The sequence below is a fragment of the Physella acuta genome, unplaced genomic scaffold (genome assembly GCF_028476545.2).
Source record: "Physella acuta isolate Inbredline_101_S28 unplaced genomic scaffold, ASM2847654v3 ptg000624l, whole genome shotgun sequence".
Taxonomy (NCBI): Eukaryota; Metazoa; Mollusca; class Gastropoda; family Physidae; genus Physella; species Physella acuta.
This window is the reverse complement of record NW_026732143.1, coordinates 110,612-133,743: the sequence shown is the minus strand read 5'-3', so window position 1 is coordinate 133,743 and position 23,132 is coordinate 110,612. Positions and strand designations below refer to the sequence as shown.

Genomic DNA, 23,132 nt, shown 5'->3' with positions numbered 1-23,132 from the left:
GTTGTGACGTCAAACCAATAGAATGCGGTATATGCCCTCACGTGGTATGACAGATTATTTCTATTTTTAAATAGGCCTATGACTAGATGATTCCGGGTTGAAATCCCAATGTTTTCAATCTACTTCTACGTAAGTCTCGCCAGTCACATGACACGAAGCGGAAATTAAGACTTGGGTCTGAGTAATATCTGCCCCCTGGATTTGCCCCCCCCCCCCCACACCAAAATCAAATCTCAAAGAATACTATATAAACTAGAGCCTTAATTAATTTAAGGCAATCAGTTTAATATCGTATAGGCACAGATTTAAGAGGTTTATAATTTTGTTATATTGTGAGTAGTAGGATGCAAACATGGCATCTACACTATTTCACTTTCTATGATTTCCGTAATTTTGTTTAAACATCTGCTAACAATTGCTATACGGTATACGATGATTAAATCATTAGAATCAACTGGATGTTTGGGCCAACATATTTATTTTTTTTTACGACAATTTTAATATTCATGAATATGTACCGTAAGGGGTGGACTGTCTTTGTTCAAGCGGCCCAAATAATAAATCAAAGATGCCCCTTCACGACTTAAATTTTTCACATTGCATGTTTTTCCATCCGAAAAACGATGACTAAAATTACGTCACGTGTCACAATACAAATTGTAATATACGTTTAATAACAAAAAGATAATAAAAGATACATGGAGGCCTACGTGATTTTCCTGGTGTCCTGGCGGCTCATCCACCCGTGTGTGCCGCCCATAAAATAAATGACATAACCAGAGTTTCTTCCAGGCATCTCTTCGGGGGGGCGAAGCCCCCCCGAAAAATTTTTACCGCCCCCCCCCCGAACGAAATGAAATTTATATAATTTATATAGAAAATATATACTTTTAACAGTGTCCGCCCCCCCGAAGAAAGTTTACCGCCCCCCCGAAGATTTCAAGTGCCCCCCCGGAGAAAAAAGTCTGGAAGAAACACTGGACATAACAGGCTTACTTACCTGGGGTGGCGGAAGCTGGGGGGGGGGGTGAAAAATTGTGCTTTTATGAATGCGTATGACGTCATGGAGGGGGGGGGGGGCGGCAGAAAGTGCTACACACTTGCACTTTTAAATTTAAATGTTTTAGACTGAATTATTGTTGTGTAGCATTTTAAAATGTAGGCCAATATTGTTTGTTGAAACAACAAAAGTTGAGCAAGCAAGATACGACGGGCTATTTAACCCTCTAATCTATATATATATAATTCTCTACATGGGGCCCATGCGAGACATCACCATGTGAGGGCTTAGCCTTTCCTACCCCGCTCTCGGCATATCGCTACCACCCCCACCCCACCAGTCTGGTGAGCTGTGGTTCACCCCGAATGTTTACAGTGTGACGGCTATTAGGGGCAGATAATTTAGCTTTTAAACAATTTAAAACTAATGAGAGGTAAGACGTTCTGCATGATCTTTTCATTGTCGTCTGTAAACTGTCGTCACGGCTGCTTTCACAGGGGGGGGGCAGAGTTTCTTCCAGGCATCTCTTCGAAGAAAGTCTACTGCCCCCCCCCCCGAACGAGATGGAATTTATATAGTAAACATACACTTTTACTAGTGTCCGCCCCCCCCCCCCCCCCGAAAAATGTTGACCGACCCCCCCCCCCCCCCCCGAAAATATCAAGTGCCCCCTCGGAGAAAAAAGTCTGGAGAAACACTGGGGGGAGAAGAGGGGGGGGAGAGGGTAGTGTCGAATTCACAAATTATGAATTACTGAAATGAAGAAAAATCAAACAACTAGATTAAAATAGCGGCGTATATGCTTACGGCGCGGGTCAGTTCGTTTAAATATAAACCTGAAGCTCAAATTCCGGGGAGGGGGAATAGAAAGTTTCAAGAGCAACCCCCCCCCCCCCCTCCCCCATCCGAACAGAGAAAACAATGCTTTGTTTATAATCAACTAACTTCAATTAAATATATGGAATATATGGACTAAATGTTTTGAAAAATGTTCATACATTTTTCAGATAATACTTAATTGTGCTTATCTTTAGTAATCCTATACAAAAAGATGTTATTAAATTTAAAAAAAAAAAAAATTCATAAAAAACGTTTTAATAACAAGTTTTTATGTAATGATGCACTAAAAAGTAGAAAATAAATTATACACTACTATTTAAATTACCATAAAGAAAAGCGTGGGTCACTTTAGTACTTTAGTACCTATTGGATACCTTTACTAATATTTGAGAAGAGAAAATGACTTTATGAAGTACTAATAATAATCCACACTATTATACACATATTGTTTGGCAATTCAATCTTTTTCTACAAGATTCTATTCCAATGGTTCCCAGACTTTTTCGAGTGGCGACCAGGGGCGGAACTACAGTGCCGCCAGACCCCGCAATGCGGGGGGGGGGGGGGCCAGACCGATTGGGGGCCCAAAAATCCTTGCTAAATTATTTAAAAAATTTTTTTTTAAATATTAGGTGGAGTTCGAGGTATCTTTCTTCAACAGTTACAAACAAACACGATAGTCGGCTGGGGAAATGTTGCGGCGAATATCCTGGTCTTCTAGACGACCGCAAACAGTCGGCACTATTGATGTAGATGTTTATCGGCGCTTTCTTGTCCCCTTCCCTTGAACCTTCCCAACTCTCTCCCCTCCCCCCTCTCACCACTACCCCTCACCTCTACCCCCCCACCACACCCTTACTCTTACAATAAGATGTAATGCATAGATTAACGAACAGTCTATGAACTACTGAACTGTAAACTGATCACTTCTGAACATTTTGTTAAAGACACTAGTCAGTAGTTGTTCATTTACCTGATGAACAGGGGCGGAACTACAGTCCCGCCAGACCCCGCAATGCGCGGGGGGGGGGGGGAGCAGGCCGTTTAGGGGCCCACGGCTGACCAAAATAAATATTTTTAAAAATTTTGAATTTGATTTTCGTGCATTTTTGCTTTAATATTTGGTTTGTAAAAGAAAAACACTGTAGCTGCGGTACGATTATCTTTATTTTACAGTCACTATACCACGCTCTTCCGCAAAAGATAAAATCCATTACACAAACTACAGTGTAAAATATAGGCAACTCTTCAAATTTGAATGACTTCTTTGACTCGTCCCCCCCCCCTTTGATAGCTAAATAGAGGACACGTAACTGTTTGACCGATCCTCCAAAGTTTACTGTGGCGGATGGGGCAGGGGATGTGGACCAAAAAGGGGGTTCAAAAATTGTCGACAATTTTTTTTTACTTATTTAAAACAGTTATTTATAGTTGTATTTTTTAACCATCGTCAAGGCCGAGTTCTATTTCCCTACAATCAAACACACGCTGTCGCCGGCAAAATTCTTTTTTAAAAACAACAAAGTCCATAGCACGAAGAGCCGCTACATATGAAGTGGGCTTTCGTGATGCGCGGTTCTTCTTTGCGGCATTTGGACCCGAAATCCATTGTACATTTTTAAATGTTAATATGTGTTTGTGATAGTGGTTGAATGTGTATCCTGTACTATCTTGTATCCTACAAATAATAAAAAAATAATATAATACTAGAAACTTCAGTTTTATATACGTTTACTTGTTTTTGCTTTTACAAGAAATATCATAGTAAACTTTTAAGGCCTATACTTGGAATTATCTCCCCTGAGTAAGTTTTACAATGGGCGATGCTGACGTACATAGATCAAGGCGTTTTGTTGTCTCTTTCAAGTTTTTTCCCGAGCCAACCCCTATCCAATCCCTCTTTCTCAACCTCACAAGTATCGAGGAGATAAATGTATCGTGTATGAACTAGACTACTTCCTAACCGTACGATTCACCACTTCAGCACATTTTGTCAGACACTAGACAGCACTAGATCTAGTCAACAGATATTAATTTACTTTCATAGTATTAGGCACATCTAATTCACAAAACAGGGCAGGTAAGATTATTTTTTTATATACTTATTTAGAAATTAATTAGAACGTTTAGAATTAATTGAACATTATTAATAGTCAATTATTATTTATAAATGACGTCATTGAGGTTGGGGGTGTGTGAGGGTCTGGCTTTTTGTTAGTCCCCCCTCCCTCCCTCCCCTAAATCAGAAGGTTATTCAACGCGTGACCTGGCCACATACAGTTGTACATGTGAAAAACATTTTTCTGTCTATTATGCATTGCTGCATCATTCGCCCAATCGCCATGAAAACTTGGGAAGCTGTTGAGTACAGCCCCGCAAAGGTTTCTGTCATAGGCCTAACATTTGTACATATTGGAGTGGGGACTCCTAACGGAAATATATGTGATTTAGCGCCCCGTGATCCTGCATAAGCGGATGAGGTTACTACTTGAATACAACCGGCGGCAGTGTCATCCTTAGCGCATCACATATGAGCAGGTTGGCCCCCACAGACAGTCGTTTAAAAGTTTCCACAACACTAGGAATAACTCTCGCTACAACACTCGATGACTAAATCTAATTAGGTGTCGCACCAATGTTTCTTCCAGGGTAGACTGTTTTCGGGGGAGGGGGGGGGGGGAGCTCTGCCGGAAGAAACAATGTGTTGCACCCATCACCAGTGCAGTAATGTAACCGGTAGCTCCAAGAGCACGTGACTCCCCTGACACCTGAGCCGTCGCCGAGGGACTTACAGCATGCCTTGGCGTGTCTAGTTGGTAGTGTGGACAAACCCGCGCCCTAAGATCCAAGAAATGAACTGCCGACATTGTTAACATTTAATTCAACTTCTGGAAAACAGGGCACACGGTTGGTAACGTTTTGATGAAAGCCTCATAAAAATCGGTGTCAGTTTGGTGTGTTGGACTAGATTTAGAGAGTCCGTGCTTCTTACTTGGAAAACTGAAAGGGGCCAGCTCGTGTACCAGATGGAATTTTTAAAAAAAATTTAGAGCGACCCTTGTTTTCCATATATATATATATATATATATATATATATATATATATATATATATATATATATATATATATATATATATATATATATATATGGCATTATAGGGGCCCAGAAAAAATTCTGCGGGGGGGGGGGGGGGGGCTTTTTTTCTAGTTCCGCCACTGGTGGCGACCCCCCCTTTATAAAACTTAAGTGACCCGCGACCCCCAGAGAATTAAATAGTCGAAATTAGTGAGGAAATTAATAAACACTAAAAATACGATTATTGTTGATAACTGTTTTAATTCGAAGAGTAAAATTGAATGCCTATCACTAGCCTCAACTTTCACTGTTGAGTTTTTGTTAACGCCAACCTCATGTCATTTTCAAATTTAAGAATGCATCCTGTAATTCATTGGGAATGCTAGCAATATCAAGAGAAGCAGAGAATAAGTAACGTGTCAATGCAGAGTTTTATTCTTTTAGCTAGGGAAAATAACGCCGCAGATCGTTTTCAAGAGATTCAAGATGTCCAGAACCCTCTTTTAATTTTTTATTTATCTTACAATCAGATTCATCTACCACACTGCAGAGTTTTTCAAACATGGCAATATTACCAATATTTATTTTTCTTCGCCAGTTTTACAGCTTTGATAAAAATCCCCCGAGATTATCATGAAAAGAGATAATATTCGTTCATTTTCCCTGAAGCTTCAGGTTAAGCTTATGTTGATGTTCGAATATATCTACTATGTATGATGCTCTCTCCAACCACTCTTTGTCATTAAAGTATATCAAAAGGTTTTTTCCCTTGCTTTTCCAAGAACAACTTGATTTCATCGTTCATTTCAACTTTTCCTTTTTGAGAGCCACCGTACTGTAGTGTAGAACCTCATGATCTTTATTCACGTCTTTGCACAGTTCTTGAAACAAACGAGTGTTAAGGGCTGCAGATTTAATAGAATTTACGACTTTTATTAGCAATGGAGTCAGAAGAGTCTTGCTGGCGAGAGCATACCGGTAAATCCTGCAGACTGAGAACAACTTTGCACAGTGCGCATTGTTTCTTCTCTATTCCATTTCCAGTGATGTTAGTAAAGCCGAATTTCAGATATTTTTCTAAATATTTTTTTCTTGCAAGCGTCTAGGCTACCAGTTGGCGACCCCCCAGAAAGCCCTTCGTGACCCCCAGGGGATCGGGACCCCCAGTTTGGGAACCCATGTTCTATTCTATTTTAAAAAGTTTAAGTTATTAAAAATTGATTAAAAATCATGCATATATCCCGCGTTGCCACCCCCGTAGAGTTATATTTGAACATTCGAGAAAGTTTAGAGGAGATCACTCCCGGTTTAATTATACTTATTGTTATAAACCAATAAACCATAATGCATTACGTTTATAAATGTGCTACAAAAAAAAAAAAAAAAAAAAAAAAAAAAAACACATTCACTAGTACACAAAATGTTACAATTCTCAAAATATTTCTTAGAAGATTTTGTTGCTTTTTACAACCTTTTATTTGACTCACTTCCTCTGTCTGTCGTCAGTCGTCAGTCTGTCTAGATCGAAACGCCCGCGTGAAATTGCAGGCACTTCTAACTGACATATACGGTTCGTATTTGGTACGTGGGTCAAGACATAAAGACAATGCATCGTTACATTCAATTTGACTTAATTGGTCGGCTAATTAATTTTTTTATGAATTAATTAAAATTTAGACCGAATTAGTAGGCAGTTCTATCCACACGCGTCATCACGGCCGTCTTGGGCGTGGAGCGAGGGGGGGGGGGCTCTACGACAAAAGCGCGTTATCACGTTCAATAGGCGCGCAATGGTTTTTAGTCGGGTCAGCAGTCTAGTTCTTTACCACTAGACTACGTCATCCCATAATACTTAACTGAAACTTTAGCTATAAACTAAGGAGTCGGCGTGGTCGAGTCGGTAAAGCTCATGTTAAGCTCATGCTAAACCGAAAAGTCTCGAGTTCGAACCCTAAAATGACGTCACACATCAACCTACACAATCCCCTCAAAATTGCAGTTGAATTTTTTTTTTTTAAACACCGATTTCTAAAATCTTGTCTGAACTCTGTCGAAATAGAGTATTTTAATCAATTCCTATTACAATTTATGAAAACAGTTATCTAAAACGCGAAATAACGTCTAAAATTAGTTTTCTAACATTGCTTTTTTATAATGCAAAAGTGTGACGTCGCACCATCTGAACCCCCCCCCCCCTCCCCCTCATCACACATCGTCACAAAATTACAGACCTCCCCCCTTCGAGTGTGACGTCATTTATGGACGACCCCTTATTACATAAAAGTATGTTATTAAAAGTTGTTTTTTTTTAAATTTCTGTGACTTTATTTCTTCTTTTTTCCGATACAGTTTTTCCTTTGAGGCTTTTTTGTGTGACTTTTTTCCCTCGCAAAAACTGACTTTTTCTGTGTTTTTTTCCCCCTGTGACTTTTTTCCGTTCACCTTTACCTCCCCTCCTCATCGTCACTCATTATTATAGAAGCTAATTTCTAATACAGTTTACAAATACTGTCTTTTAAAAACGCGAAATAACGCTAAACTTCAATTTCTACTAGATCTATTACATCTACAAAATGCAAATGTGCCTGCACACGTCCGACGACCCCCCCCCCCCCCCCAACTAACCAAGGTGTGTGACGTCATATAAAGCGGGTTTTAAAAAGTAGGTTATTTAACGTTGTTTCTCACCTTAATTAAATAAACTATTAATATTCCGATACATTACGTTCTGTAGGCTGTTTACTTTCAATATGTTATAGAATCTAGATTATAATTCCACTGAGATTTTAAACCAACTTGCCCCAATCTTGTGACGCTAGATCTACGTGATCTTATTTTAGTGCACATTTTTTAAGTTATGAAAAACAAATTCCCGTTTTGTATGTTTTAACCAAGGCCTGATATAAATACTTTTTCTATTACTCAATGAAAAGAAAATGTTTTAATTTCAATCCTATTTTTATCTAAACTAGAATATGTCATTTAATAAAATGAGTCTATCCTTGCATTATATTTAATGCTTGAATTTTCACAAATAACTTGTCCGTGCGTTTCGGAAAACCCTTTCCTATTTTAAGATATATGTGATGTCACTAGTGATTACCCGGATGCAAACTAAAAATTACTGTGGAAGGGGAGATAGGACTGAATCTTTATTCTTACTGTCTGATAAAACTAAAAGGCTATTTTTTGTCGCCTTATTTTTCATTTATTCGCAATGACCACACCAGCAAGGCGACGTTTAATGAGAGATTTTAAAAGGTATGCTCTATAGTGATATTGCCATTTCAACTGCTTAGAAATTTTGTTGTATTGTTTTCACCGATAATTTTTTTCTAAAACACTCGACAGCTGAAGCTTGAAGCCCTGGCCCTAGCCTGACCTAACCTAACCTAAAGTTTAACTCAGAAGATCTAGGCCCTATTTACTTTACATAATGACTTATTGACTTAAAAACTAGATTTCTAGAATCTTAGTCTTAGAATGTCTTAGATCTAAAAATAGAAAATCTATTGAATCTGTTAGAATCATATTTTTTTATTTATTTATTATAAGAATCCTAGACTAGTGTCACTAGACTACTGACTAGCTACTAGATCTAGAAATCTAGATCTAGATCTAGAAAATCTAGATCTAGGCCTATTCAGTATTACTAGTTACTACAGTAGTAGCTACTGTAACTATCTACTAGAGCTAGTATCTAGCTAGACTGCTAGACTCATTTTGATTGAGTTCACTTACCATTCTTCTCTCACCAACACTATTTATTTATTGACAATGACATTGAGATGAGTGCATATAGGCCTATAATATATAGGCCTAGATAATTAGATTAATTCATTTGACTACTAATACTGCCTGTACCGACCATACGCCTCGTTGTGTAAACCTCTTTCAACTTAAATAGTTAATAAATAGTCAAATGATTGAGGATACAGATTAGGCATTTCGATGTCCGCCATTTTGTTTAATCTGGCCACATCCGAAATTTTTCAAGCCAACTTTTGTAATTTCGGCCATTTTCCATCCAAGTGCTTAGTTATCATGAGAGAATCGATAAATTAGTGTATTCGATACGTCAAAGTGGGCTGTTTTTATATTCTATGTTTGTATGGAAAACTATTAGTTACATTTTAACATATCGATCCCAATTTTATCGAGGTATCTTAGCGAGCACGTCTCATTAAACGCAGTAACCGACCTCTTTCAATTAGTATTAATTTTAGCAAGAAAGTAAAGTATAATAAGCTAGACATTGGTTGTAATGAGCATCCTAACCATTCTCAAGAACAAAAATAACAGTTTCATAGAGTTCTTTACATTGGAACATGCTTAAAAAGCATTGGTAAATCTTGGGGGGGTCCCGCTGACACAATTTTTTAACAGGGCAATAGGGGCCGCGAGGTTACCTATTATCGATAGAACCAAATTTCGGCATTTAAAAAAGAGATAAGTTCAGGAAACTAGATCTAGATCTAGTAAATAAGTAATGCCAAACTATTTTCATGGGTGGAAATGTTGGTTTTATGGGGCTTTTTAGCTCTTTGTAACCAGATATGGCTTCTTGCGTGAAGTGAAGGGGATCTACGCAATTTTAATAATGACGGTCCATAGACCATGCCATATTATATTAATATTTATTATGCATGAAATATAAAAAATCGCACATTTGATATTACTGTTTAACACTATTCATTGAATTGGCAAGATTTTAGCTTATAGAATGTTTTTTATGGATTAAATAAAATTTAAAGCAATGGAATTAATAGTCCCATTCATTAATAATCTTCCATATTAGTCATTTTCAATTGGGTAATGTGTGTAATAATAATAGACCTAGGGCCTAATTAAAATTTTAAATAGTAATAAATAGGCCCTTATAAATATTAGGCCCCTATAGAATAGATTTAGATCTATGTATTTTAATGAGTAATTGCTTATAAGAATCTAATAGAACTAATATTTATTGCATCAGGCTTAAATATATAATTATGTTGTAAAATTACTTATGGATGATGTCTAAACTTTAGTTACCCCGTTTCAGGAAAAACTGATTAAGAAAATAATTACAAAGATTAAATTGGTCATTTCTCAGCTTATAGTAGATCTATATTATCTTTAAAATTTAATAATAGCTAAAATATACTACTAGATCTATAGAGGCATGGAAAGTAAACTAAAATAAATGAAGTCAAAGATAAAATAGAAACATTAACACTTCACTTTAATAATGTGATCTAAAGCAACAGTAATAGATACATTTTTTTTAAAGTAAAAAAGAAAACAGAAACAGTAACACTTTGAACAATGTGACTTAATTTTATAACTTAAACTAAGCAACAGTAATTTTTTTTAAACAGTAGGTTCAGATTAGCAAATAAGGCAGCTGTCTATCCTTCGGTTGCGACACATCTCATCTAGTTTCTGTAGGCTGTCTATTGATTAACCATCCTTGGCTACTTATTAAAAGTAGCCTATAACTAATGCTACTAATATTTAGATACTTCAACATAATCCTAACCATATCATATTCCAGTATGAGTATAATACACAGGTATTATTGATACAAGATTTCAGTGCCACCCCCATTAATTAGACTTTATTATATGTGATTGTCTTTTTCTCCTAGCATTTTTTTTGACTTGTAAATTTCTATTCCCAACATCCTTAAGCATCTATGTGCTAAGTTTTATCTTTGTATCATCAATAGCAACATAGATATTCAGTATGAAAAGTGACTTGTGGCAATCATAGTAGAACGGCACCGCACTCCTTAATTGGGCTTTATTAAGTTAATTATTAGTTGTTTTCCTTTTAATTAAGCTGTATTTCACTTGCATATTCCTGTTGCCTGTACTCCCTAGCACCAATATGCAAAGTTTTAGCAATATATCTTTATTAACAACAGAGTTGTGCAGTTTGACAATAGACTAACGTTGCTCTCTATATAAAAACGCCATGACCCTTAATTAGTCTTAATTATTTTTGGTTTTACCTTTACTGATCTTTATTTCAATTGCATATTCCTGTTGCCTGTACTCTCTAGTATCAATATGCAAAGTTTTATCATTATATGTTAAAAAATAACAACGCTATATGAACTCAAAGAAGGACACCAAATATTTTGCAACTTTACAATAAAATATAAGCTGTTTAACATACAACTTTAAAAATTCATAAAAAAAAAACTACTGGGCCTACAGTGATAAATTTAGTGGTTTATTAAATGGCAGTTTATGGCCTTCAATATTATGTGTGTTTTATCATTCTGAGATAATTAGGCAAAATTTACCAAAATGCCTAATACAGATGTCCTATAATATCCTCTTCCGAAAATAGGTGTGTTAGTTTATTAGTATTGTAATCTTGTCTACTTAATGTCTAGGTTTATGGCTAAAAATTAGGGTAGGAATAGGGTTGGGTTTAGGGTTTGGGATAAGGTTAGCATTGACATTAGCAAGTCTTATGTGTATTTAGTTAACTACCAGTAACCTTACTCACCTTTTTCAAGAAGATATCCCTTATTGTGCCATTATCTGACACTGGTATAAGAAATCCACAGAATAGTCATAGTGCAGTTTATTTTGTCATTTTATACTATAATATCATGGTAGTAAGTATGCCTATCCATAAGTAAGCCTATTCATATTTAATGTAGTAAGTACTTCCACGTAAGAGATACATTACATTGCCCATATATAGGGATATGACATAATAAAGGCATCCATTTTTATGTCAACAGGATGAGCAGAGGCTCTCATTTTTAGTACATTATTTTGGAGTAGCAGTGAAAAGGCTGAAAATTTTCCTATTTTGCAGTGTGTGACAATAACCAATAATAGTAATAAACTATACTTGAGAAATTATTTAGGCACTTTTTGTGGGAAAGCCCCCCCCCCCCCTTTTTTTTTCTCAATTCCTAAAAATTAGGTCTATAGTTTTTGGCATTGTTTAAAAATTACGCTCATAACTCTAAACATAATGTTAAGAATTAGAATATAAGATTATTTATTTAATTGAGCTCCAACAAAAAACCAAACCATAATATGTACGTAATGAGGAATGTGCGCTGACACTAAGACAAAACTGAAGAAAAAATGTGTGTTGGACCAGGACATCCAGGGTGGCTTTTTCAGGAGCATAAATTTAAAAGTTATAATCATAATGCAAATTGAGAAAAGGTGAATACATATTCATATTCTTCTTTGGGTAAAGAGTATGTTATTTCTGAGCTTTTGTTTTCATTCTATGAAAAATACGAATGATATTAGCTGCCTCAAGGCGGAAATTAGTCTCCTGTTCATTCAAATTTGTTCAGCACTTTTAGAATTACTATAAGTTTTTTCCTTAGTTAAATAATAGTATTTAGCTCCTTTACATTTCAAAGCACAATTATTTGTTGATAGCAATTACTTATCATAAAGCATAGAAACCAATCTCTTACATAGAGAGTATATATTGAAAAATAAAATAAGTTGTTTACCTAATCTGAACTAAGCTGCCACAAAAAAAAAATGTAGGTAGCTTTGCAGTAATTTAAAGTCTCTTTGAGTAATATTGATGAAAAGAATAATAATCATGGTACTGTTAAATTGAATGAAGATAACAAGAACTATTCAACTTTGTTTTGGTTAAGAGTACTTACCACTGGATAATCTAGGAATTGTTATGGATCATCATCTAACTGACTAGATCTATAGCTGAATTTTTAACAAATAAAGCATTTGGGCTTATTTTTTTATTTACTTAGTACAGTTGGTAATGATTATGTAATTTGTATAAACTTAGTCTTCTTTGTTCTTAAATTTAGTGTTGGAAGGGATCCCTTCCAACACAATTAAGTATATGTGTCAACTGGTTATGCGCCATTGAGGCCATTGACTCCAATTATGAGCCTGCTTTTCTTTTTGGATTTGCTTCCATAGCCTTTGTCCAACTAAAAATAATCTAGAAGGCACCAGTTGTTTGATTTTTGGAGTTGTCTCTCCTACAAGTGTGGCTAACGAGCCTCACCTGCCTGAGGGTTTGAACTCGAGACTTTTCGGTTTAGTATCCATGAGCTTTACAGGCTTAACCACGCCGACCCCTTAGATTTACTGATCTTTAACTTTAACAAGATTTTGATTGTCCTGTTTAAAAAAATGTAACAGTTCTTTTTTTTTTATCTTATACAGATTACAGGAAGATCCGCCAGCTGGAGTCAGTGGTGCTCCATCAGACAATAATATTATGCTATGGAATGCAGTTATATTTGGGTAAATTATTGATGTGAATGTTAAGAGATTTTGTTTTAAAACTAAGTCATGTTAAGTAGTAAAGATTCTTTGATCATTGGCCAGATAAAATGTCTTCTTTCCTGCAATTGTCACTCACACATATCTGGTTTGGCTTATGATTTAAACCAGGGATCTGAATTGAGACTTTAGTGTTAGCAAATGTGTGCTCTGTTATACATTCAGACCCTATATTTATGATACAAATTAAATGCAAACATTTTAAAAATAGCTTGTAGTGTTTTAATATGAAACTTCTTGTTTCTAATTATTATATTTAGGCTCAGATAATTCAATTAATAAGCATACTATTTGAAAAACATGGTTTTGTATTTGCTAAAGCAGTGTTTGTTTTCTCTCAGTTCACAATATGTTGATAGCTTGTCTCTTCTTTGTATATTTAGAAGCTACTAACGTGATTTAAAGCCATGGTTCATGGTAATCTTAACTTATTGTTATTTTAATGGTATTTTTTCTAATATAAGAGATACATTCATGCTTTATAAACATTGTTGCAGTCCCCATGACACACCATTCGAAGATGGCACATTCAAATTAACCATTGAATTTACAGAAGAGTATCCAAATAAGCCACCAACAGTAAGATTTATCTCCAAGATGTTTCATCCAAATGGTATGATTATCTGTATAATATTTAAACAAATGTATGTCAGTTTTCTATCTTTAATGCACTACTGCACCTTTCATCCAATCGCTATAAAACTTAGGGAAGTTATTGAGAATGCTCCTAGGATTTATTTGCAATAGTTAAAATTTAATTATCAAGAGTTATCTTCTTAAAACATGGGGGCGTGGGATGCATATAAAATTTGAGGGGTGGGTGGATGCTGGTTGAAGTATATATATTTTCTATATAAATTTTAGACCAGGGGAGAATAGTCAGTCCGTCGCTTCCCCCCCCCCCCCCATCCTAAAGGAAGTATTGGGGGCAGGGGTGCAAACTGTCCTCAGCATGGTCAGATAACCAAGAACACCTCAGGTTCCCATTGGCGATTTGGCATCTCTATTTGTTTTATAGAGCGCCCTGCACTAAATCAAAACAGGGCGGTGTCCAGGGGCAACTGCGTTTTTTCAACAGGTGGCTCCAACAAGAGCCCCAAGATACATTTTTACTCCTTTGCAGTCGTGTTCCACCTCACCCTTGCTGAGAGTTATTAATGTACACTGAAGGTTTAGGTTTTTTCCCAATGCAATATGCATCTGTTTTTACAACAACATCTTAAGTTGTGTACAGAATTTAGGTTGTGTTGAAAAATGTTTCATTAACAACAATTATCATAAGGATTGTCCTTGAAATTTGAATTTCTTTTAATCTGAGATCATGCAATCTCTACGCTAGTTAGATATTTATGAATTAACATACCAAAATAGGCTTTATTGTGTATAGGATTTATTATTTTAGACTTTGTAATTATTTTAAAATTCAAACTTTTCTAAAATAATGAAAATAGTTAATAGCCAGTTCATTAGCGCATTGTAGGATTCTTATTGTTGGCCTGATGAAAATATGATTTAATTTTTTTTTACAGTTTATGCAGATGGGAGTATATGTTTAGATATATTACAAAACAGATGGAGCCCCACATATGATGTGTCAGCGATTTTAACTTCAATTCAAGTAAGTAGTTTTTTTATTTTTTTAAGTTAAAATATATTACTTAAAGGTCAACTTGGACGAATTAACACTTCATTTGTGTAGTTTTTAATTTGACAGTTTCAGTTTGATTTTTTTTTTTATGTTAAATTCCAATAAAACGTCTTAAGATATAACCATTCACATATTTTGGCCTAAAATGTAACCCCTTTATAATTAAGTAGTGTATCCCCTTCCGACATGACCTCAGGATTTTTATCCAAAAAATTATTCCATATATGGCAAATTATGTTGTGGTTGTCCTGACATGGTATACCAAATGTCCTCACCATCGGTCAAGTGTAGTGCAAATTATGACATGTACAAAAATGTTCAATGTGTCCAAAATGAAGTAAAATTTTGGTAAAACCTTACTTATAACATGCAATTCTGGATTGCTGTTTACTTAATATTAGAAGAAAATAAATCAAATATTTGTTTGAAATTTTCAAATATTGTCACCAGAATCCCACAGTAGCTTGAACTTAGATTTTGAATGTTGAAAATGTAAAGCAATAAAAAACAAAACTTAGTGCTTAAGTTGTTGAAGAGATGTGCAGTAATGTAAATAGTGTTGAACAACATTAAGATTTATGATTTTACTTATTACAAAACTCAGGCAAATGTCATGTGTACGAAATCAGACGCTCATGCATACAAATTTTACCACCTTGTCGGAAGGGGGTATACTAAATGGGTAATGAAACATATATCTGAGAAAATAATTTTAGACCTTTAAAAAATCAGTAAAAAAAAAACAAGTACCTTCAATGTATGTTACTTCTTTCAAAATATTTATTTTTATCATTAACTTCAGATCATGGCATAAAAACTAACAAATCACCATTCACACTCGAATAATAAAAAGTAACTAGTGTAATTCTGTCAGTGGCTGTTAACTTTTATCATACAGCAAGTTATTATGTGATTACCGTAGTTTTCAAACATATTAAACTTGATGTTAACTACAGTGTCATTGTCAGCATTGCAACTGATTCTTAATATCTTAAAAGATGTAGTAAAAAAAAATTCCCTAGACAGATATGTTAAAAACCATTGAATATTAAAAGATTATTACATTTTGGTTTATTTGAATATATCCACTGTAAGACTTTTAGGCACCTTCTATACAAATAAATATTTATTATTATTTGGTAATATTATATTTAACAAGGAATAAAAAACTTGTAATGTAAAATACACGTAATTGCAACCAGTACTATATCTTTAATCATGAAGATTCACTTATTTATTTGATCGCAAGTGCCTTGATTGATTAAAATTGTATGTAAGTAGAAGCAATTTTTGAATACAGATTTTGTTTAGATTGTTGGTGTTGTGGGATAGCAACATATAATAATGACATTAAAATGAAGAGGCTTTTGACTACTTTTATTCCAAGTTAAACGTCTAATCTTGTTTCTTTCTGTCTATACTTCTCCCCCACCATCCCCATTTTACTGAAATAAATGCAAATCTAATAAGCATTTTTAAAAATAAAAATAAAAAACTTTGCATAAAAAACTGGATTAAATTTATTCACTATATTTAGTAGTAGCTTTGTTGGTGTTTACTTTTCCTGAGTTCAGTTTTCCTTCCAAAAAGTGAAATTTATAAGTATTTTGTAATTTTTAACTATTATGTTTTAACAAATACAAGCCTTACATTGCATTCTCATAATGTTTTCAATACATGAATAAATGATTTAGCTGTTAGTATATCTAAATGTAAAGACAGAACATATTTTTACCTTTGCAAAGTGATGTTAAGTAAAATCTAGGCAACAGCTAATGAAATTTGTCCCAAAAATTTTATTTATAGAAAACAACTGTGACTCCTCTTTCCTCATCACCTCTGACACTATTCCCTTTTTGTCATCCTTAGTCTCTGCTCCACGACCCAAACCCCAATAGCCCTGCCAACAATGAGGCTGCTCAGCTGTACAGAGAAAACCGCAGAGAATATGAGAAAAAAGTGGCTGCCATTGTTCAGGAAAGCTGGAATGATGATGAAGAAGAGGGAGAGGAAGAGGATGATGGGGAAGAGAGTAAAGCAGGGTCTTAGCATTGTAATAAATCTGAAGGGACTGCTACCTCTTATTCTAAAAAGAATCAAGATGTCAACTTTTATTTGCCTCCCTGGTTGTTAATTACAAACTACATACACTTAGACATTTTAGGAAATATTTTTTGGAAAAATCTCACTGGATAGCAAGTTTGACCACATTCTAATCTTGATCTTCATTATTTGTAGGAGTCAGTGTGTAATTGTTTCAATTGTATTTAAATGACAAAATAATCTTCAGCCACTCCTTAACCTGTTGAATTGATATTCTATCATTTACAATATGGTGTTATCATGATTGTTTTGTTGCACTTTAACTTTAATGAAAGTTTAGTCTCATTGATGTTTTTTTTTTTGGTGTGATTGTTACATAACTTGGTTTTTCTATTCTGAAATATTATTACTTGAAATCCAGGCTGGTCTAAAACTTATGTTAAGCGCTGAAAACATCCATTAATGTAAAAGTGGATGAACACTAGCAGATGGATACAGAGAAAACTGTCCATCTTAAATCAGTGATCGAGTGGAAATCGCATTTGCAAGAAAAAAATTTAAAATAAAAAGCAAAAACTATGTGAAATATAAATTGTAGTGTCTACTATTTGTATTTTTTATACCAAAAGATACACATAAATTCTTTTTTTTTTTTAGCAAATATAAAACTGTCAGTGAGCCATTTGGCATAATTATTGTTTATACAACAATTACGGTGTCCCTCTAAGTAATGTTCATAAACATGGGGACTAAGCTTGTGATGTAAAGCTTTGTTTGTTTGTGATGCCAAGTTGACCTTTTCCTTAAATTTCCTTTTTTTCTCTGATTTAAACTGTAAAATAAGAATCTCAGTTTTAAAAAAATTTATCACTGTAAAAAAAAATCAAGGTTAGTTCAGTTTGATAATATCAAAAGGCTCCAGAGAGAAAAGTAGTATTACTAAATTATGTTTCTGTGATATTCCCAATTCCACTTGCCTATTTTCAGTCACTGCTGGATGAACCGAACCCAAACAGTCCTGCAAATAATCTAGCAGCTAAACTTTACCAGGAGAATCGTAGGGAGTATGAGAAAAAGGTCAAGGTTATTGTGGAAGAAAGTTGGATATTTATTGGGGATGTTCACTAATCTCTCAATTAAAATTTTTTTTTAAAAAGAGAGATAATGAGTTGCATAAATGTAATGAGTGAGCAAATAGAATGTGGATTAATTAAACCTGTCTTGGTTTCCAAATTGTATGTTTTATTTGTGATATATTTGTTTTAATTTTTGAGGTCTTTTGCTGCTATGAATTAGTTGTATTATGACAAGATATTTCTTGTCAATAATACTTTCTGAGAAAGATGTTACTACTTACGAAATGAGTGAGAAAAAAAAAAAGCTTTTCTATTTAATATAATGGTTTAAAAAATTGCATTTCATAACTGAAGTATTTAAAATGTTAAAATTGTCCTTTTAGCTAGTTTTTTCCTTATTAAAACCAGAAATCACATACTAGTGCCAAATTGAATCGCTAAGTGAAAATTAGCACAAATTAGGTAATTTCTATATTTTGGTCGTATCATTTACTTTTTCAATTTTCTATCTCTGCAATGTATAAGTTAAAATACTCAGCGCTTCTCTAAATTTATCACACAGTTAAGATCTATCAAATCCATGTGGCATTTTATTCACCACTTAGGATAAAAATCAGATTGGTTTTCTTTTCCACTTTCATTGCAATTACATGTGTGACTTAAAATCCATACAAATTCCATGTTTAATGTGATTGCAGTTTTTTTTTCTTTTTGGACTATAAATGGAGTTATTAACTAAAACCCAACAGCAAAGATTACCGGTTATTTTCAAAAGTATAAATAAAGTAGTCCGAAATTTCACCATTCAATGCAGTCTCTGTTGTTTTTTTCATGTGTTTACATTATTCATTTTCAAAATTTGCTTTCCATTTTTAAAGAAAATCATGTATATTTCATTATATGGCTTGTAGTACATAAGTGTTAAGCTTCTGTAGAATTATGAGATAGAAATGTGTATATAATTTTGATTGCTTATTAAAAAATTTAATTGCCTCAGCGGAATGAATAAACAATTAACGGTAAACATATATTTGTGTTTAAGAGCATTATTCTCAAAAGCATTAAAGTCAGGTTAAATATCAAACACTGGTATTGCAGATTTGAGAGATTTCATTTTTCTTTTATCACTGTTTTGAAAAATAAATATAAATGCTCTTAGCTTTGTTTTTCCCCCCCTTGTGTTAAAGCATAATTGTATAAATTGTAATAAAGACTGTAAGATTGAATTTAATGAATTGCACTTGACTTGTGTGTGTGAACTTGTTTCAGATATTTCACTTTATATAAATCAGGGCCAGGGAATTAAAAAAAAAGATATAATCAGGGTGTCTTTCCTTCTTTGGGGGGGGGGGGGTGGCTAAAAGTAAACTTTTTTATTTCCAGAAGATGTATCTGAAAGAAACATTGCTTCTAATTTACATAATTATAAATCAGGGTCATTAGTAATGATTATAATCCAAATTACCATGTTCTTTATTGTTTTACTTGGATACTGTTTTAAACATCAAGTTTGTCTTAAATTCCATTGACTGGGTAACTGCTTAATTAAAATATATTTTATCATGGAGCAGAATCAATGTATATAGGCCAACTAATAAGGATTCTTTGTAGAGGCATGATCCTTAGGCATTACTTTAACCTAATGTAACAATAATAATAACTGGTTATTTTGCCCTTCATAAACATAAATACTGTGGTTTGCTAATTGGAAATTTTACAATAGCCTTGAAAATTATTTTATTTTTAGAGATTTTTGGCTCCTCTGATAATTATTTCTATTCTGCCAAAATTAATATTAAGATGTGTGTATATTCTGGTTTTAAAAATAATAAGATTTAAGTCAATTAGCTCTTTGGTTAGGTAGTGATAGCAGAAATGTTTTGGTTAAACAACTGTAGAAGGCTTCTACAGCAAAAAATATGCTTATGAAAAAAGGTGTATAACCAGTGAAAAACCTTGAAACAATCCTTTATGAAATTTATTTTCCGTAGGAAATTAATGTGATTTAGAGACCAATACTTTATGTGGTACTGCTTACATTCTACCTGATGGGTCATGGTTTAGGATAAATTAAATGTGCTTTGAATGATGCATCAGCACATAATATAGTATCTAAAAGGGTATGCAAGATATTTTTTTGGGGTGTGGGGGATATAGAAATCAATTTCACAGTTCATCAATTAACATTCATTAATTCGCAGCTATGTAATTATATGTAATAATATATCCAATATGCACAACTGTTAACTTGGATCACATGCCTAAAGAAAGATCAATCTACTGGTCCAACACTCCATTATTTATTATTTTGATGTAATATTAATATTGAAAACAAAAATCAATAACTGAAGAAATTTCACAATAGCATTTTTTAATTTATTTTTATTGATATGAACATTTCAAATTAATAATATACACATATTTACAAAGTCTGTCTACAAAAAAAAAAACAATATTCCCAAGGCCGTTGGGTTTACAGTAGATCAGTATGGCACAGTACAGTATTTTCAATCATTTATTTTGAGACAAACCAATTAAAATTTAATTTTTAAGCTTCACTTCAGTCAATGGCTGAAGTTTGTAAACATATTAGCAGTTAATTTTTGTAGCTTAAATCAACTTTTAAAATGACGTTAGAAAACTAATGGTTGACCCCATTTGAAAATAAAACTGAAGGAGTTTACGCTTTTGAGTGCTGCTCTGCTTCTTTTCTCATTTTACTTCGCCGTGCCATTTCTGCCAAAAAAGCTGAATTCTTCTTGTTAATTTCCTCATTTTTCCTTCTAGCTTCTTCAATATCTTGCCCGAAATATGTTTTTCTGAGAAAAAGTGAAGAAAATTAATAAAGCAGCTGAGGACTAGGGGAGGCTGGATTGAGAACAGATATTTTTTAAGTGTCATTTAGGATCAAAATGTGCTAATATACATATAGGATTTTAAAACTCAGTCAACATAATTTAGTGTTTTCAAAATAATGTTCAGTTTTATCACCTGAGACTTCAGCAAAAGCTTACCTGTACGAAAAAGCTGTAAAGTATGCCAACAAGCAACCTCCAAACACTAGAGGGTATCGCAAAAGCTGCAGTGTTGTATAAGCTCCTTTAACCATCTTTTACATGAAGTTTATACAAAGTTATTTTGCTATCTGGAGATAGAAATATGTTTAACTCATTTTTAAACCTGCTAAAATAACTAAATCATTTGGTTCTTATTCTTTAATAAAATCCTAATATATAAGTTTGAATAACTTAATCTAAATTTAAATGTAAGTATAAAAACCTTTCCAGTTAAGAAAATAAAAATAAGTGGCTACACCAATGACGGAAAGAAAGAAGGACATAAGGTCGTGCCAAGGGCACTCGCCATCCCAGCTTATATTATAGATATAACATTCTTTGTTTTTAACTAAGAAAAATATCTGCATTTGGTTGGAAGAAAATTGAATAAGTAGTTAAGTAATAAACTGAATTTACTAAGGCCTATCTTTTCACAACCCAATCTATTACTCTCAAGAAAATCATTATGAGATTATGGACAGTACTAAACCCTGTCTCACACCAGTGGAAATGGTTTGTAAATTTTGTTATGCATCATCTAGCAGTTCAAGTCCTCAGTTGTTTAATAATGTTGATAAGTGGAGGAATCCCACAGCCTTCATATCATGTCTCTGTTGACACAGTCAAATCCATTTTTAAATTCCACAAAAATCATGTATAGGAAGGGAATGCTCTATGATGATGTGCAATATGGCAAAGTATTCGGTACACGATTTATCTTGTCTGAAACCTGTCTCAGTCTTTTGTCCAGATCACTTTCAATCTTTCCAGTATTACCCTAGTTAAAACCTTGTAACATGATCTTTTGTAGTAGATGTAGCATTTCTGCTGATGTTGGTGACTTGACTTACTTGATTTAGTTCTTTGCTCCTTATGGAACATAGGGCCTCCACCATTTCCTTTGATTTCTCCCGAGCCCCAGCTATTAATTTTGCAATATAAGACATTCCTGTTGGCTTCAGTTCTTCGAGAAGACTCCGCCTGTCTTGGGTGCCCTCTCTTCCACTTTTCCTGGGGGTTCCACTCAAACGCCTGGTGTGTCATCTGGGTAAACCTTTCACAGAACAGTGTGTGTCCCACCCAGCGCCACTTCTCCTTATTTGCAGTCATAGTTGACAGTTTGTGAGACGACTCCCTTTAAGTTTAATGCTACAGGTGGGATATCATGTGTACCTGATGCTTTTCAGTTCTTGGTGTTTTTTAAGGCTTTTAGAATTCTGTCCTTGTTTTTGTAGGAGCACAGTTTACGTGAAATATTTCTGCCGTTGGTGTAAGAGTGTAAGTACAGTAAGTCACACTCACAGTAAGGCTGAGTTAGAGTAACAGTAAGGCAAGGTAACGCGTAATAAAAAATAATTTAAAATAAGGTTGGGGATAGTATTAGTAGTAAGTGGAGAGCATTGGTTTAAAATTTCTTCGCACGTTATGTTGTTTACTTTACTAACTTTCTAGATCTATCTATTCTATGGTTGACCTTTATTTTAGTGACTGAAGGAACTACGCTGATGTTCGTTCTTTCTGTAATAAAAGTACACTGTAATGTAGGCATACAGTCTACAGTACATGTCTGTTATTGACAAACATAGTGGTGTTTTTATGCGTAAATAGCGCAAGATCCGTAAATGTAGGTTTCTTGTTGTAATCTATAGATAACTTTTTACTGCTAAGTCAAGTGTCTTTAACTCTAAGGTTGCTAATATATTGCTATTCATAATGAAAATCATATTATTATTATTAAAATTATTAGGCCCTAATTCATTAACAAAAACTAACAAATCATCGAATTTGGTTGCAGCAAAACGTAGCGACCAAATTCCGGCACACCGGCGAACTATCAATTATTTTAGCTTCCCCTTCCCGCTTTCTTTTAGTTACCAGTCAGCGCCCTTGAGATTTAAAAAAAATTATGTAGATATCTAGAAAATAGTTAATTAAGTCAGTAAACCAAAGTAGCCGTCTGTTTTTCTAACTTTGACTGGGTAGGCTAATCTGCCGCTCGCCGTTTACCCCCCCCCCCCCCGCAGGGTATAAACTTAACCTATAGGCTAGATTCTTTTCGTTTCGGGGGGGGGGGGGGGGGGGGGTGAAGGTAGAATGCT

General features: G+C 34.2%; 1 protein-coding gene and 1 long non-coding RNA gene across 3 annotated transcripts; one reads left to right on the top strand and one right to left on the bottom strand.

The window, feature by feature from the left end:
* The first annotated feature begins 8,013 nt into the window (after positions 1–8,013).
* LOC131948120 (ubiquitin-conjugating enzyme E2 A) lies at positions 8,014–18,786 on the top strand. Of its 2 annotated transcripts, none has more exons than XM_059309636.1 (5): positions 8,014–8,177; positions 13,091–13,171; positions 13,708–13,823; positions 14,740–14,828; positions 17,889–18,786. In XM_059309636.1, the coding sequence occupies exons 1-5, from the start codon at positions 8,134–8,136 to the stop codon at positions 18,027–18,029; spliced, it is 471 nt and encodes a 156-aa protein (XP_059165619.1). In that variant the 5' UTR covers positions 8,014–8,133; the 3' UTR covers positions 18,030–18,786. The 2 variants fall into 2 exon arrangements, with proteins under 2 accessions (XP_059165619.1, XP_059165618.1); XM_059309635.1 differs by having other exon boundaries at positions 16,728–17,958.
* A 1,553-nt stretch (positions 18,787–20,339) lies between these two features.
* On the bottom strand, positions 20,340–22,624 carry LOC131948119 (uncharacterized). The gene is made up of 3 exons (XR_009387974.1): positions 22,508–22,624; positions 20,992–21,122; positions 20,340–20,796 (listed from the first exon to the last, which is right to left on the bottom strand). It is a non-coding gene; the product is annotated as an uncharacterized LOC131948119 (long non-coding RNA).
* Positions 22,625–23,132: the final 508 nt, after the last annotated feature.